Source organism: Bison bison, unplaced genomic scaffold (genome assembly GCF_000754665.1).
Source record: "Bison bison bison isolate TAMUID 2011002044 unplaced genomic scaffold, Bison_UMD1.0 scf7180017864167, whole genome shotgun sequence".
Classification (NCBI taxonomy): Eukaryota; Metazoa; Chordata; class Mammalia; order Artiodactyla; family Bovidae; genus Bison; species Bison bison.
The window spans coordinates 298,307-314,907 of record NW_011494739.1 but is presented as its reverse complement, the minus strand read 5'-3'; the positions used below and the strand labels follow the sequence as shown (position 1 = coordinate 314,907).

Here is a 16,601-nt window from a genome sequence, read left to right as displayed (position 1 = left end):
GGTGGGGGAGCGGGGGCGGGGCGTCGGGCCGGAAGTGGGGGCTGCCCCTCGGCGGCGTGGGGGCTTATGGGCCGCGGCCTAGGCGTGGAACCAGGACGGGAGGCAGGAGGTTCCGGGGTGGTTGGGCCGGGTAGGGGGCGTGTGTGGAGTTGGAGTGGGCCTGCTGGAAGTTCTGAGGACCCCCCCACTGTAGGAGACGGGGCCGCCTGATGATTTAAGAGTCCAGGTTTTGGAGTCCAATCTGTATTGAATTCCCTGCTGTGCGACCTTGGGCAGGTGCTTTAACCTCTCTGGGCCTCAGTTTCCTCATCTGTAGAACGCGAGAGAAAGATAATACTACAAAGGGCTTGTCCCCGAGTATGGCGAAAAGCAAGCCAACTCCCTGGACTTCTTCCTTTCTTCATCAGTATTTGTTGAGCGTCCACGGAGCGCTAGGCACTGTGTTAAGCACTGGCCATACACCCAGGAGCAGGAGGGCAAAGGCCTGCTTTTTAGTAGTCTACGTTGTGGTGGGGAGACCGAAAATGAAAAAATACATGGAAATGAGAAAATTAATATATGGAGAAGAATTTCGTATGATCACTGGCGGGACAGTGTAATAGGGTTATATGAACAGTGCTTTTTCAGTACGTGGTTTCACAGCTGACCTGGGGTGCTGCAGGGCAGAGCTGGGCTTCTACTCCATTTTGGGATTGAAACTCCTGAAGTTCATTGAAGGAAGATGCACCAGGCCTGCCATCCACCTCTCTGATGGGGTATCTGTAAGAGTAGTGGTAATAGCAGCTCTTTGCTAATTGGGCACTTGCTATGTGCCAGGTGTTGTGTGGTTTTATGTCATTTAATATTGCACTTGTCTCTTAACAGATTTTATCTTCATTTTACAAATTAGGGGACCGAGACTCTGAGAGGTTATTTGCTTTATGGTGTCCAGCAGGTGGCTGAACCCAAGTCTGTGACTCTTTGAGTCCAGGCCCTTAATCTCTGTATTACGCTGCTTCCCTGAGGTCCAGATCTAGACAGTGTGTTTCCAGTGTGCCCTTTATGATGGTGTATATATGTATACAGTTTTTGTGGTTAAGAAATGTATAGCGGTTTATGACACATAGGGAAGCTTAGGACATGCTGTGTTTTTCACTTAGAGTCTTAGTTAATCCTCACTGCCTCCTCGGGATGAGCAGATGAGCTATTTGTGATCCGGAAAGGTGAAGTATTTACCTAGGGCCACATTGCTTTTTTTGGGGGGGGGGGTCCCCTCCACCCATTCCATAGTGCTCAGTATGGTACCTTGAAAGTGATAAGTGCTCATCAACCAGCCTTGAATTGGAGTGGGTTTGGGAGCCTTTAGGAGAGGCTATATATGGAGAGGTAAGGGGAGGCTTTTTTAAGGAAGTTTAAATGTGGATCAAGGAAGGGTGAGGTTTATATGGTGATCATGGGGTCTGTCTTCCATTGAGGCCAAGCAGAGGAATCCTTATGGAGGAAGAGAATGAGCTGTCGCTAGCTGTAGCTGAGGCTCTGAGAGCTGGTCTCTTTTGACTGCCTGGAAGAGCAAATTAAATAGTTGAGTCAGTGGATGTTTATTGCACATCCACAGGGTGCCTAGCCCCATGTATTTAGTGGCTGCAGAGTTTGCGGAGCACATGGGGCCAGGTATTAATGTGCTGCTAATGAAAGAGTTTTAAATTTATGATGAGGAAAGGCCGTTAAGGTTTTCTGAGCTGAGGTGTGGTCAGGAGACACATGTGGCTTTACCAGCTGCTTACATTTTATGGCAGCATGATACACACAGTACCGGATGGATGTATGTATGAATATCGCCAAAATAGATTACAGGTGCTCACCCTGGGGCTGTGGTGGTTTTTGTTTGCATGTGTTTCTCTTTGATACCACACAGTCTGCATTTCATTTCTTCCTTTAGGGATTTTAAACACAGAAGTCACTTGGTCTGATTTTTGATTCAGAAAATTCTCCTTGGGTGTTGCATAAAAACAGTTTGAGACAGAGACTAATTTGATGTCTGTTGCAGTGGATGGAGGTGAGAGATGGTAGTGACAGGTCTCAGGTGCTGTTTTTGGCACTGGAGATAGGATAAATGAGACAAGGTCTCTCTCCTGGACTTGTTTGTTTAATACCAAACCATTTTTTGTGCCTTACCTCATTTAAACGTCACCTCAAATAGGGGGCATTCACTCATAAGATGAATGAGGTGTATTGAAGTTAAGTAACTTGCCCAAGTTCATACAACTGAGTGAGAGCCTCATGTTCAAACCCAGGCTTCAAATACTCAGCCCTTTGCATAGAGCAAATTTCCTACTGGTTCAGATCCCATCTGGGAATGATTCAGAAATGAAGAGATAATGACAGTTGTAGAGGTTTGAGTGAAATGCTGTGGGAACATAGGGATTAATTTCCCAGTGGAGTCAGTAACTAAATTGTGTTGACTTCTAGTATAACATGGTTTTATCATCTGAGTTTAGGTAAGAGAGTTGATAATTTGCTTTCTGAGACACATTTTTCTCTGCTTGACACTGTCCTGCCAGCCTGAAGACAGGTAGCCTTTCCTGAGCCCACTGTGTGATATGCTGTGCCAAGTCCTCAGGGGAGGGGGGTGTGAGGGCACAAGCCTGAGACATCAGATAAAGAGGAGCTTGTGTGGTAGATCTCCATCATTTCCGGCCCTCACATTCTGTAGCTGTTTGACTTGTGAGGTGTGCTGGAGACGCAAGGGAAGACTAGCTAGTCCCTTGGTGGAGGAATGAAGTGCTCAGAGTCCCATGGTGGTTCCAAATTTCCTGAGTTTTTCTTCCCCCATTGATCATATTGATGTCACATGAAATGAGGAAAATTACAAGTGTTGGTCATTGTGAAATTTAGTATTTTCTAGCAGAAGTCCCCAACCTCCAGGATTTAATGCCTGATGATCTGAGGTGGAGCTGATATAATAATACTAGAAATAAAGTGCGCAATAACATAATGCACTTTGAATCATTTGAAAACCATCCTGCCTGCCTCCTCCCCCCTTTCCCCAGTCTGTCCATGGAAAGACTGCCATCCACAGAACCAGTCCCTGGTGTCAAAAAGGTTGGGGACTGCTGTTTCGTAGTCATGAGTCCTCATGGTAATTGCCCAGGAATCTCATTTAGGTCTGGATCCACCTGCCCTTATCTCATATTGAATCTTCTCTTCCCATTATCTGTTCACCAGCAGTCGGTGACCTTTTTCAAACTTAAATGGTGATTCTCCCCCATTTAAATCCCAGGAAGGGATTCTTGAACAGTTAAGAGATAACATCTGAATTCATCATGCCTGCAGAGTCCTAACAGGATCTGGCTTCTTCACTTTTCCCACTTCTGTTGCTCCTTACCCTCCTGCTTGCAGGGCTGTAGCCACTCTGCTTAAGCTTCTCACTTAGCTTAGCCAAGTGTCTGCTAAGCTCCTGGTGCTTAGTAGGCCTGCAGATGGCCTCCTGTCCTGAGTAGGTTCAGCAGAGAATTTTACTAAGGACTCTTCTCTGTGAGGTCATTTGCCACCACCTCAGTAGTACTTAGGTTATAGAAAAGGTTACTTTTTCTATTGTAAAAGTGGACATAGTCTTTAAGAAAATTCGGAGAACTTCGTAGTGGAAACTATAAAGAGAAATTAATAAAAAGCCCACCATCTGAAGAAAACTGGTGTAAACATTTTGATACATTAATGGATAAATGAATTGATGTTTTCTAAGCACATTTTTATCGGAGAAGGCAATGGCACCCCACTCCAGTACTCTTGCCTGGAAAATCCCACGGACGGAGGAGCCTGGTAGGCTGCTGTCCATGGGGTTGCTAAGAGTCGGACACGACTGAGCGACTTCACTTTCACTTTTCAGTTTCATGCATTGGAGAAGGAAATGGCAACCCACTCCAGTGTTCTTGCCTGGAGAATCCCAGGGACAGGGGAGCCTGGTAGGCTGCCGTCTATAGGGTCACACAGAGTCGGACACGACTGAAGTGACTTAGCATAGCATAGCATAGCAAGCACATTTTTATACCAGTCACATTAAAATGGGGCCTGAATTTTAGGCTGGCTGGTGTTGAGCCGTTCATTTCAGGTTATGTTTACTCCTGGAAATCTAGGCTTGTGGCTGGAACCCTAGGTCTTTGATTTGGTATCTTGGGGAAGAATGGGGGTGAGGCTTCCAAGTTGAGTGTCCCCATACTTCTGGTGACTCCAGGAAATGCTTGCGCTTTCTTGCTGCCCAGTAATGCGATCCCTTCTCTTTTCTCACGTGCTGTAGAAGATGGCAGTGAACGTGTACTCAACGTCGGTCACCAGTGATAACCTCAGTCGACATGACATGCTGGCCTGGATCAATGAGTCTCTGCAGTTGAATCTGACAAAGATCGAACAGTTGTGCTCAGGTAAGAGTTCAGTAGACCCCTTTCCCCAAGTAAGCCTGCGGGTCCTTCAGGGATGCACAGGTCGGTCCATGTCTGATTGCAAAAGCCACAGGTTCGGGTTCTGTGTTAGGGCTGCTCTGTTTGTTTCAGCCTTGCCTTGGTTCCACTTGTGAGTGGGACTGTGCTTGAAAGGAGCCTGCTCTCTTCTGGCCTGTATGTCCACCGTCGCCCGCTATAGCGGCTCCATTCTGAGGCCTGCAGCTTACTTAGCCTCAGCTGCTCCGTCTGCACTCTTTGCATCCAGATTTGAAGTGACTTATATTTGAGGACAATAATTGTAATTGTTCTAGTTCTGTATTAGTTTATCAGTGGCATTTCTTACTTCCACATAACTCAAGACCAAAGTCAGGCCGGTTTGCTATTTCAGCCACAACTTTATTGAACTACTGTTTGTTAAGAATATGGCAGAGAAGTGCTGATTTAAAACGAGAACATACATTATGTGTTAGGCTTATTAAAATGGATTTACCCCAGATAGGAGGTGGGGTCAAGAATATGACAGTAGAAGGATGAGCTGTATGTCCTGCTGCTACTTGAATTCTTATCTTGATCTTTGGGTAGAGAATTAGAACCTTCAGCTTCTCCTAGTAATCATAACAACAGTTATTTAATTGAACACTTGTGTGCCAGGGTTATGTAAATACTTTCAAATATCTTTTTATCACTGTACCTCTGTGAGGTGGCCTCTTGATGAAAGTGAAAGAGGAGAGTGAAAAAGTTGGCTTAAAGCTCAACATTCAGAAAACTAAGATCATGGCATCTGATCCCATCACCTCATGGCAAATAGATGGGGAAACAGTGACAGACTTTATTTTTGGGGGCTCCAAAATCACTGCAGATGGTGACTGCAGCCATGAAATTAAAAGATGCTTACTCCTTGGAAGGAAAGTTATGACCAACCTAGACAACCCATTAAAAAGCAGAGGCATTACTTTTCCAACAAAGGTCTGTCTAGTCAAGGCTATGGTTTTTCCAGCAGTCATGTATGGATGTGAGAGTTGGACTATAAAGAAAGCTGAGTGCTGAAGAATTGATGCTTTTGAACTGCGGTGTTGGAGAATACTCTTGGGAGTCCCTTGGACTGCAAGGAGATCCAACCAGTCCATCCTAAAGGAAATCAGTCCTGAATATTCATTGGAAGGACTGATGTTGAAGCTGAAACTCCAATACTTTGGCCACCTGATGCGAAGAGCTGACTTATTTGCAAAGACCGTGATGCTGGGAAAGATTGAAGGTGGAAGGAGAAGGGGGCGACAGAGGATGAGATGGTTGGATGGCATCACCGACTCAATGGACGTGAGTTTGAGTAAACTCCAGGAGTTGCTGATAAACAGGGAGGCCTGGTGTACTGAAGTCCATGGGTTGCAGAGTTGGACATGACTGAATGACTGGACTGAACTGAACTGAACTGTGAGGTGGGGATGTTTATTAACCTTTTTTTTACAGATGAGAAAATGGGCTTAGAGAAATTGAATAATAGGTATAGGTTTAAACAACCCAGAATAGAATTGAGGCTTGAACCATATTTGAAATCAAGAGCCCATGTCCTTCAGCCTCTGTACCATACTTGTTCTTCAGACTTTTCTTTGACCAACTAGTGCCATTCAGATCTCCTTAAAATTATTGCTTTCATTTATATGAAAATTTTCTAAATGAATTCAGCTTCTGTACTTCCTTATTTTGTAGCTGAGTCTTGGTCTTAGTTTCATTTGCTGGTCTTGTTACTTCCTCTGTGAGATTTAATCCCAGTTCTATAGATGGTCAGAGAGGCTCGTTGTGAAGTCGTACAGTGAGGGGGGGCCCAGGAGTCACGCCTACTAAGCGTCAGTTTCTCTGTGAGTCGTAGGTGCCGTTGGATCTGTGCTGCTTTTCCTCTAGTTTCATTTCACCACCACATCCCCTTTTGTTGGAGGCTTTTAAAGCACTCGTTTGCCCCATGATTAATGACTAATGGGGGGGGATGAGGTCATCTTAATTTTGTTTGGAGCCAGCTTTTTAACCAGCAATTTCTCCCTGAAATTTGTCTTTTTCTATAAATACACTTCAAGATGTATTTCACTTAATTAAAAAATGAGATCTCTTTTCATGTGTAGGTAAGACTGTACGTGTGCTCATCTGGCTCCAGGTTTCTCTCATTCAGTCAGGGAGCTGTCGTTGGTAGTCAGGGCACGAAGAGACCCCAGTCTGCCCTAAACGTGTGACTTTTGATGGGACCCTGATGTTCTGGTTCTTCATCTGTAAACTGGGATAAGTGAAGCGAAGCGAAGTTGCTCAGCCGTGTCTGACTTTGCGACCCCGTGGACTGTAGCCTACCAGGCTCCTGAATCCACGGAATTCTCCAGGCAAGAATACTGGAGTGGGTTGCCATTTCCTTCTCCAGGGGATCTTCCTGACCCAGGGATCGAACCTGAGTCTCCTGCATTGCAGACAGACGCTTTACCGTTTGAGCCACCAGGGAAGCTCTTAAGATCTGGTTCACCTGTTGGGCTGTTGTGAGACTCACCTGTAAAAATAGCTCTCAGATACTGATTCTGTGCCAGCCCCTGAATGTGAGGCTGGGTTTCTCAAGGGACAGGACACATTGTTGTTTTTCAGAGGAGCCTGCATGGGGCACAGCTTATGCATTATAGAGCCTGATTTTGCATCCAGATCTTTCTGGCCACATAGCCTGTACTCTTTCTGCTGTGTACATGCTTTATCTTTTTATTTTATTTTTTTGACTGCACTGGGTCTTCATTGCTGCCTGTGGGCTTTCTCTCGTTGCAGTGAGTGGGGGCTACTGTAGTTGGGATGCACAGGCTTCTCATTGCCATGGCTTCTCTTGTTGCAGATCATGGGCTCAGTAGTTGTGGCACATGGGCTTTGTTGCCCTTGGCATGTGGGATCTTCCCGGAGCAGGGATTGAACCCATGTCCCCTGTGTTGGCAGGTGGATTCTTAACCACTGGACCACCAGGGAAGTTCATCCATGCTATATCTTTTGAAAAGAAGCATTTGGAAGAGAGTTGAACAAATTAAAATATATTACCAATTACAGCGATATTGTTTCATTAAAAATCTGTAAAGAGTTTGAATTTTGCCTGCTGCCTGCCATTTTTCTTATTATAAAGTGCTTTTTCCCAGTGGAACATTCAGAATACTTTGTGATTTGTAAACAAACTTCTGTTCACAGCTTGTTCCCCCCTTGAGAGTGGTGTGGGGCTTTTCTGAGTATGTAGAGGTTGCATTGTGTGCATGTTGGTGTTTAGGAAATGGGGTCTCAACTTCCAAACAGGATGAACTGTAGACACTGTGTCCCTGAAGAAGGTCTGCTTCCAGGGGATTGGAGTCAGAGAGAAAGCCAGGCTCCTCAGATCCTTGTGTTTACTGAGGCCTCAGGAGAATCCCAGGGACCTTTATCACTGGTGCCTGGTCCCTCCTGATCTTACCTTCGTTAAGCAGAGAGGCAGGCACACCAGAATTCTCTGACCGTGCACAAGCTTTGAGAGGTAGGAATAGGTTTTCCGCTTGAGAGGGCAAAGCCCTGAGGTTCTACACTATTCATGTGCTGGCTGCCTGCAAAGTGGCTGAGTTTATCAGCATTGTGTGCTCCCTGCGTCCAACGGTGAAAGGAACCTCTGCTTGGCTCTTGTAGTGAGATAAGGTGCGGAGGACTTCAGTGATAGGGTTGGCTGGTTGTTTCAAGGTTCATTATGTTCTGTAGTCTCTCTGTTTTGGAGAGTTAGTCATCAAGTATTTTGGAAAGATAGTTATCAAGAAAAAAGACCCTGGTCACAGAGAGTGATTGCGATGAGGGATTGCTTGTGTCAAAAGGGGGATGCAGGAAAGGAAAGAATAAAAAAAGATTTCCCTGGTAGACTAGTGGTTAGGATTTGGGGCTTTCACTGTTGGGGCCTGGGTTTAATCCCCAGTTGGGAAACTAAGATCTCACCAGCGTGATGGCAAGGCCAAAAAAACAAACAAACTGGAGTTGGGAGAGGGGGTGAAGAATGCTGATTGCTTTCCATTCCATTCCATTTCTCCCTTTGGTTCCAGTCCCTGACCAGGCCCCTCTGCACTTTTCTAAGGGCCCAGCATGGTGCTCTGAGTGTGAATGTCCTCAGAGCTCCCTTCTTTGCCTTCTCTTGTCCAGGCCAGCCAGCCTCACAGTTCCTGTGCTCTGCTGAATGGGAGAGGTGTTCAGATGCTCCCAGGCAAATGCTAGATTTCCTTTCTTCTTAGCTTATTGTGGGGCCGTGGTGCCTTTAGTTTATATAAAACAGCTGTCAGTCTTTTTCTGGAGCCGTTCTGAGAGGGAGACCTGCCCCTGACCAGGCCTCTCCCATTTTGTTTTCTCAAGTTGACTCCCTTTTCCATTTTGGACCTGAATTCGGCCATTCTTCCAATGTCTCAGGCCTGAGAAGCATCCTTTGAGGCTAACTCACAGAGTTCTGGGTCTTCTGCAGGGTCTTTTGGCTGTAGCCTTTCTCAGTTTGCAGGCTGCTGCCACAGTGGCCTCTGCACTGGGCCCTACACACCTCTCTGCTTGTCCCATGGTTGTCTACGGCTTTTTGAAGAGACCATTTTTATTGAGTCACTCCTCTGCTCACGAAAGTAGCTCTTTAAATTTTTTTTTGCTTAATTAATTCTTCAAATACCTCTTTGTGTTAATTGAAGCAGAAGACAAACTTATTTTCTTCTGAGTATAAGTAATTAGGTCTTCTTTATATAAATGTATTAAAAAAGAAAGCTAGCTTAAAGCACAACATTAAAAAACTAACATCTTTGCATCCTGTCCCATTACTTCATGGCAGCTAGAAGGGGAGAGATTGGAAGAGTAACAGATTTTATTTTCTTGGGCTTCAAAATCACTGCAGATAGTGACTGCAGCCACGAGAATAAAAGATGTTTGCTCCTTGGAAGGAAAGCTACAACAAACCTATACAGCATATTAAAGAGCAGAGACATCACTTTGCCGATAAAGGTTCATAGAGTCAAAGCTTTGGTTTTCCCAGGAGTAACGTACGGTATGAGCGTTGGACTGAAAGAACACTGAATGGCGAAGAATTGGTGTTTTGGGAAATGTGCTGGAGAAGACTCTTGATCTGTTGAAGTGCAAAGAGATCCAACCAGTCAATCCTAAAGGAAATCAACCTTGAATACTCATTGGTAGGACTGATGCTGAAGCTGAAGCTCCAATACTTTGGCCACGTGATATGAAGAGCTGACTCATTGGACAAGACCCTGATGCTGGGAAAGATGGAAGGCAAAAAAGAAGTGGGTGGCCGAGGATGAGATGTTTAGATAGCATCACTGACTCAATGGACGTGAATTTGAGCTGGGTGACAGTGAAGGACAGGGAAGCCTGGTGTGCTGCAGTCCACGGGGTTGCATAGAGTCGGATGCAACTTAGCACTGAACAGCAACATAGAAACATTAAGAATAAAACTAATCTGTTGTACTGTCACAAGTGATAATCACTGTTATCTTTTAATTGTATTTTGAAGGTAAGGTCTGTCATCCCCATGTTATAGAGAAACTGAGAGAAGTTAACTGACTTGTCCAAGGTTACTCATTTTAGCTGTATTTTCAGTATTTTCCATAATTTTAAAATGTAATTGACATACGTTTTGAATAACCAAGTCTCAAAATGGTTTAGAATTCAAAAGAAACAAAAAGATAAACAGTGGAAAGCCTTCCTGTGAAAAGAGCAGAAGTGACCAGTGTTGTCAGCTGGGTGGCCTCCAGGGAGAGTGTGTAGGAGCAGAAACGTCCATCTGCCCATGTTCTGTGCGTGTGCTTCTCTTTCCCCCGTTCTACACGCCCGGGGGCGCTCGAGCACGGCGGGCGTTCTGGAGAGCGTCCACTACCCGTGCAGCGTGCGCCGCGTTCTCCTTCTGTGGCTCTGTAGCACCGTGATTTCTTTGAATCAGTCCCTTGTTAATGGACATTTCATTTATTTCCAGTCTGTTGCTGTTACAGACTGTTGTAGTAAGTATCAAATACAAGCACACAGTGTTGTACAGTTTTCTTTCTTTTAAAATTAAAATAGGGTAGTTTTTCTCATGTTCAGATGTCTTCAGACCGACTTTTAATGTCTGCATTAATGACGCCTCACAGTCTTCTATTTTCAGATTGTTTTGGTTATTTTTTTGATGCCTGGACAGGGACTATTTCCAAATTGTATTCATCCTTTAAAATGACTTAAGCCTCACCTACTTCCAAAGCCTGAACACTTTTGCATTTAATGGAGCGTGTTTCCTGTGTGTAAAACTTCGAGAAGAGTTCTTAATGTGGAGTTTTCTGATAGGAGGGCATCTGTCTTACGTAGAATTCTCTTTTTTGTTTTAATCTGTTTTTCCCCTCACTCTTAGTTATGGTGATGCTCTTGGTCAGAGTCTCACACCTAAACTCATTTTTTTTAAAAATTTATTTTAATTGGAGGATAATTACAATATTGTGGTGGTTTTTGCCATACATCAACATGAATCATTTTTTAAAAATTAATAAATTTTTGACTGTGCTGGGTCTTCATTGCTGCTCATGGGCTTTCTCTAGTCGAAGCGAGAGGGGGACTACTCTCTAGTTGCCATGCACAGGCTTGTCATTGCGGTGGCTCCTCTTGTTGCAGAGCATGGGCTCTAGGGCGCACAGGCTTCAGTAGTTGTGGTACCTCTCCACATACGGAATCTTCTGGACTGGGGATCAAACCCTTGTCCCCTAATTTGGCAGATGGACTTGCCAACCACTGGACCACCAAGGAAGTCCTGGCCTGTATAGATTGTTGACTTCAGCTTTCATCTAATTCTCCAAGGGGCCCTGGCCCAAGATGGCTGAGAGCCTGTGCACTTGAGATAGTGCAGGCGTTGGGCGCAGGGCTGCACTGTGCCCTGTGTGTTCTCTGCTTGTAGCACAGATCTCCGTAGGACGGCGCTGTGGTAGTCAGCGGAGACCTGGTGGTTGATGTCATGACACATCTGGTCCCACCCTAAGGCTGTCTGCATCTTCCAGCCACAGGTTACGTGAACCTGCTCTCCTGCCCCAAAGCACTGGGATAGCGGTCATCTAAGAGCAGTCCTCTTCTGCACCTTGTGTTGCCAGGCTTTGTTATTAAGGCCGAGACTGGAAGGAAAGCCCCTTTGAACCTCTTCTGTACCCACTTGAGACATCTACAGGCCAGGAGTGTTGAGCCCTTTTGTAAATAACCACCTGACAGACTTCTTCCTTTTAAGCATTTATCTTCTTATTTTGTGTGCTTATAATAAAAGTAATTTTCATTGTATATAATAATATTTTAAAAAATAATATGTTCCATACCACCTCCCAGAGATGGCCACTGTTCAGTCATATTTGATCTCCAAAACAGTAACCTTGTATGGTGTAATACAGTGTGCTTTCTCCCAGTTTTTTTCTATACGTATAAAGATGAACGTTTTTACATATATGAAGACATGTTATAGATAACGTTTTTGTATCTTACGTTTTCTTTTAACATTAAGTCTTGAGCTCTTCTCCCAACCCCCGCCAAAAAATGTGCTTTGATTGCTTGGGTAATACTCTCTTAGGCAGTGTTGTACGAATTTATGTAACTGATTGCTCCTGCTGTTGGACATACAGGTTGCTTCCATTTTTTCCTCTCCTGAATGAAGTTATACAACTTTCATGTGTAAGTCTTTGCTAGATGTATTTTTAATGTGTGTTACTTTATTAAATTTACTTTTTTTCCCCTTTCTTCTAAGTTTACTTTTTTTCCTTTTTCTTGGCTGTACTGTGAGTCCTAGCTACTGGACTGCCAGGGAATTCCCCTTGCTATATTTAAAAAAAAGAAATGATTCCCTTAGATCCCTTAGGTTGGATCCCCGTGTGTTTATTAGGTGTTTACATTTTTGTGTGTGTGAATTGTCCAATTGATTTGTCTATTTTTATTGAAGTCCTTGTGTTTTTCTTTGTGTATTATCTCTGTTTCAGCCAGCTAGAGTGTAGCAGCATGGTATATACCTCTTTCTTCCCTGAGCCAGGAAATGCTTTAGTCTGGAGTAGGGTGTTCTAAGAAAGTGCATAATGACATAGGAAAGAGCAGTGGACAGGGAGTCAGAATACCTGGAATCTGGCTCTGAGCTTGGTCTCTGGCCTCTGTGGTCGTGAGCCGCAGTTTTTGGTCGTCAGGTTTTAAATTTATAATGGCTCTAAGGATTCTTCTAGCTCTAAAATAAAAACTGAAAGTTCTTCAGGCAGGTTTTTAAGAGCAGATGACTGATGCTTTTAAGTGGTTTTGAATGGAAAGTCTCATGAATGGCTTGAGAAAACTGTGTATTTAGTAAATGTACTTTATTTTGCTGGTTCAGAAAAAATATCTTTCATGTGTGAAGCAGTGCTGTAGGTATAGATGCTTCATAGATTATGTCCTTGTGTATATGTGTGTTTTAAGTTGGTATGTATGTATCAGGATCCAAACCAGATCTATATATTGCAGTTGGTAAATTATTGCAGTCAACAGAAAGTGGACTTTTAAATCTCCCTTAAAATGCAGCAATCATCACTCTTCGTGCTATTAACTTGTTAAAGAGACTGGGTCGTTGTTTTACGAAATTGAGGAAGCTATTAGTGCCTCTATTTTAAAAAGCATAAATATTGCTAATTCACTGCCTGGTACATAGAATTCGCATAGTATATTTTTGTTGGATGAGTAAATAAATCAAGCCACTTTAGGAATCAGGCTTTCACTTTCTAGTGCTCCTTTCTACTAAGAATGTCACTCTGATCACTGAAGTGCTTCTGCTCTCTTTGCTGCTGCTGCTAAGTCGCTTCAGTCGTGTCCGACTCTGTGCGACCCCATAGATGGAAGCCCACCAGGCTCCCCCGTCCCTGGGATTCTCCAGGCAAGAACACTGGAGTGGGTTGCCATTTCCTTCTCCAATGCATGAAAGTGATAAGTGAAAGTGAAGTCACTCAGTCATGTCTGACTCTTAGCAACCCCATGGACAGCAGCCTACCAGGCTCCTCCGTCCATGGGATTTTCCAGGCAAGAGTACTTGAGTGGGGTGCCAGTGCCTTCTCCAGCTCTCTTTGCATCTTCCCAAAAATAACGATAATGGCACTCTTTATGCCAGATCTGGCAGGAAGCCAGTTTGGCCTGATGTAAAATAAGTTGAATATGCTTATTAAGGCTGCCTCATTCTGCAGAACACCTATTGCGTAGTCGCTGGATTTCTCGTCTCCTTTTCCTGAAAAGACAGTAAGTGTACATGGAGCCTGCCCTCTATTAGGAGAGTGCATTTTAGTAGGCATTAGAGAAATGGCATTCCTAAATTTTAAGTGCCAAGAAAACACTTTTGAGGGTAGTGATGGATAAAAATGAATAAGTGGAGGAAGGAATGAAATTGGGGAGCAAATGGGATGAAATATATGCAATAATTTCTTATAGTGGCGTTTAAAATTGAAAAAATTTAAATGGAAAAACTCAAAGATTCCTTCTATTCAATTTTGTTTATAAACTGATAGGTTAATTAAGTTTATTTAGAGATGTAAAAAGCCCAGGGAGGCAGACATCTTAGAAAAAACATGTTTTTAACCTAAGTCAGAGGATGGATCTTTGATCAGAGGACGGATCTTTGCCATATTGGGGAACTCCTCCTCCTGCTGGCATTCATTGTTCTTTTAGTTGTCATTTTATTGTCATTTCTGTTTCCTACAAAGAATAGTCTTAAAGTTTCATAGGACCACTCCTTTTCTCTTCGTCAGGGGATTTCAGGTTGCGGGTATGTTGTAGAACTTACGTAGAACCACAGTTCTGTTGCTGATTTCAAAGTCAAGTGGAAATGATGCTTTGGCATTTTGTAGGTACACTTCCACAACTTTTCAAATTGTACGTGGGTTAAGCGAGTTGGTAACTTTTTACCCTGTTTCTTTAATAGCTAGTGCGTTTAATGTTCCAGTGTGTGTTTTCTTCTTCTTTTACTCACTCAGGGGCTGCCTACTGTCAGTTTATGGACATGTTGTTCCCTGGCTCCATTGCCTTGAAGAAAGTGAAATTCCAAGCCAAACTAGAACATGAATACATCCAGAACTTCAAAATACTACAAGCAGGTTTTAAGAGGATGGGTGTTGACAAAGTAAGTAAGCTTTATTCTTTCATTTAGGGTATTTCTTAACTCGTCATGATTACCAAGGCTACCAGTGCTGGCCCATGACTTTGGATGTTTTTGTTTTTCTTTTCCCAATTTGTATAGTTCTCTTTTCTCGAGTTAACAGTTTACCGGGAGCAATGTGTCCCTCTGTTGTCCTATCCCTGGTTCCCGTGTGGTCGTCTTTCTTCATTGTGAAGTTGGCGGCTGTCTGGAAAACCAGTCTGTAAATCTGTACCCTTTTTTTTTTTAACTGTAATATATTAATCTGAGATCTAATTCTTTTAATCTCTGAATTTGCTTCTGTAAAACATACCATATGGTAGAATAAGTAGTTCTAATAGAGAAGATTCTAGAACTGCTTGACTTTTTTAGTGAAGTATAAAACCAAAGTATAAATTACAATATTTTTATAGCTAGTAGGTGCTGGAAAGTTCCCTCTTGCCCTCAAGGTTATGTGAAGCTATAAGAAACAGAGTCCACCAAGCTTCATTGGGAAAAAAACCTCTGTTTTAGTAGATAATACGTTATTGCAGTTAAGCAGTCCCCCCCCCATCAAAAGGGCTTAATCTTTAAGCCATTTTGAGGGCGGGGAACATTTTTCAGTAAAGCTTGCAATCACCCCCTAATTATCTTGCTTCTATATCTGATTTTTTATTTACTTTGAAATCAGTCTTAATTTAATATTGTCTCTGCAATATATAAAATGTGCATTAGTATTGTAAGGATATCATTTAGTTGTCAGGCATGGTTTAAACTAGGTTTGTCTTATTATACACAGTAGTTTTTCTTTTTCTTTTTATGGAATTAATGTTTTGAATAAGGCAGATTCCTAGAGTATATAAAAGTAGAATAGTGCAGGGATCCCCCGTGTACTTCGTGATCATCAACTCAGGGGTGGTCTTATTTCATATTATCTCTACTCCACCCCCGTAGTCCTGGATTATTTTGAAGTAAGTTCCAGATTTAGCTTTATTTGTTAATGTTTCATACCAAGAAATTTTTTAAAGTTTGCTTGTTCAGAGGGGTGGATAGTTCAGATTGTAACTGGAATCCTTGAGGAGTTAAAAGATAGTTATGCTCTGACCATTTAAAGTAATACCTGATAGCACAATAAAAATCTTAGAGGGTCCTTTAAAGTGTGTTTTAATAGGATTGCAATTACTTGAAAAACATGCCATTTTGTAGAAGTCTATCCCAGGATTGATTCTGTACCTTGACCTATTTTTAAGGTAATGTTTTTTTTAACACAGTTCATCGAGAATACTTGTTATTTTGTGGTCTGGACTTGGTACCTTGTGTCGGGCACTGTGGCCATGCAAGTTCCATGGGAGGTTTACTTTTTACAGTGAAATGACGTATCTTAAAATGTGTTTGGATGTGTGTGTGACTTCTGTATGATACTTGTTTCTTTTGCGTTTCTGATTTCTTTTGATGGAATTGAACTGTGGGGATTGGCTGTTGTTAAGTTCTCTGTGGAAGGTAAATTGAATGAAACTTGCTCTACAACCTTCCAGGGGCTTACTGAACATTTAGTTCTTGCCTCTTTGTCTCCTTTTAGCAGAGCTTTATACTGATTCTGATGAATGTGAACACCTTTGATGCCTGCCAGAAACCTCTTGCTTTGAACTAAAGAATCTTATAATTTTCTGCAGATAATTCCTGTGGACAAATTAGTAAAAGGAAAGTTTCAGGACAATTTTGAATTTGTTCAGTGGTTCAAGAAGTTTTTTGATGCAAACTATGATGGAAAAGAGTATGACCCCGTGGCTGCCAGACAAGGTCAAGAAACTGCAATGGCCCCCTCCCTTGTTGCTCCCGCTCTGAACAAACCGAAGAAACCTCTCAGCTCTAGCAGTGCAGGTAAAAAACAAACCAACCGCGCCCCACCTCCCACCCCCCCCACCCCCCCGCACAAATAATGCCATTTCCAAATAATGGTAGTCTAGGTATTCATTCATTCATTCAGTAGCCATAGGCTTAGGGATCTGAAGTAGCATAATCCCAGCCTTATGGCAGGAGCATGGATTGTGACATCAGGGCCCAGCGTTTGCTCTTAGCTC

At 43.1% G+C, this 16,601-nt stretch overlaps 1 protein-coding gene across 1 annotated transcript in view; it reads left to right on the top strand.

The window, feature by feature from the left end:
- The first annotated feature begins 3,972 nt into the window (after positions 1 to 3,972).
- The window catches only part of MAPRE1 (microtubule-associated protein, RP/EB family, member 1), a 27,962-nt gene continuing 15,333 nt past the window's right edge, over positions 3,973 to 16,601 (top strand). The window contains exons 1-3 of the mRNA XM_010841703.1: positions 3,973 to 4,397; positions 14,381 to 14,526; positions 16,194 to 16,401. Of these exons, the coding sequence (XP_010840005.1) occupies positions 4,277 to 4,397; positions 14,381 to 14,526; positions 16,194 to 16,401 (475 nt within the window). The 5' untranslated portion in view covers positions 3,973 to 4,276. The remainder of the gene's footprint in view (positions 4,398 to 14,380; positions 14,527 to 16,193; positions 16,402 to 16,601) is intronic.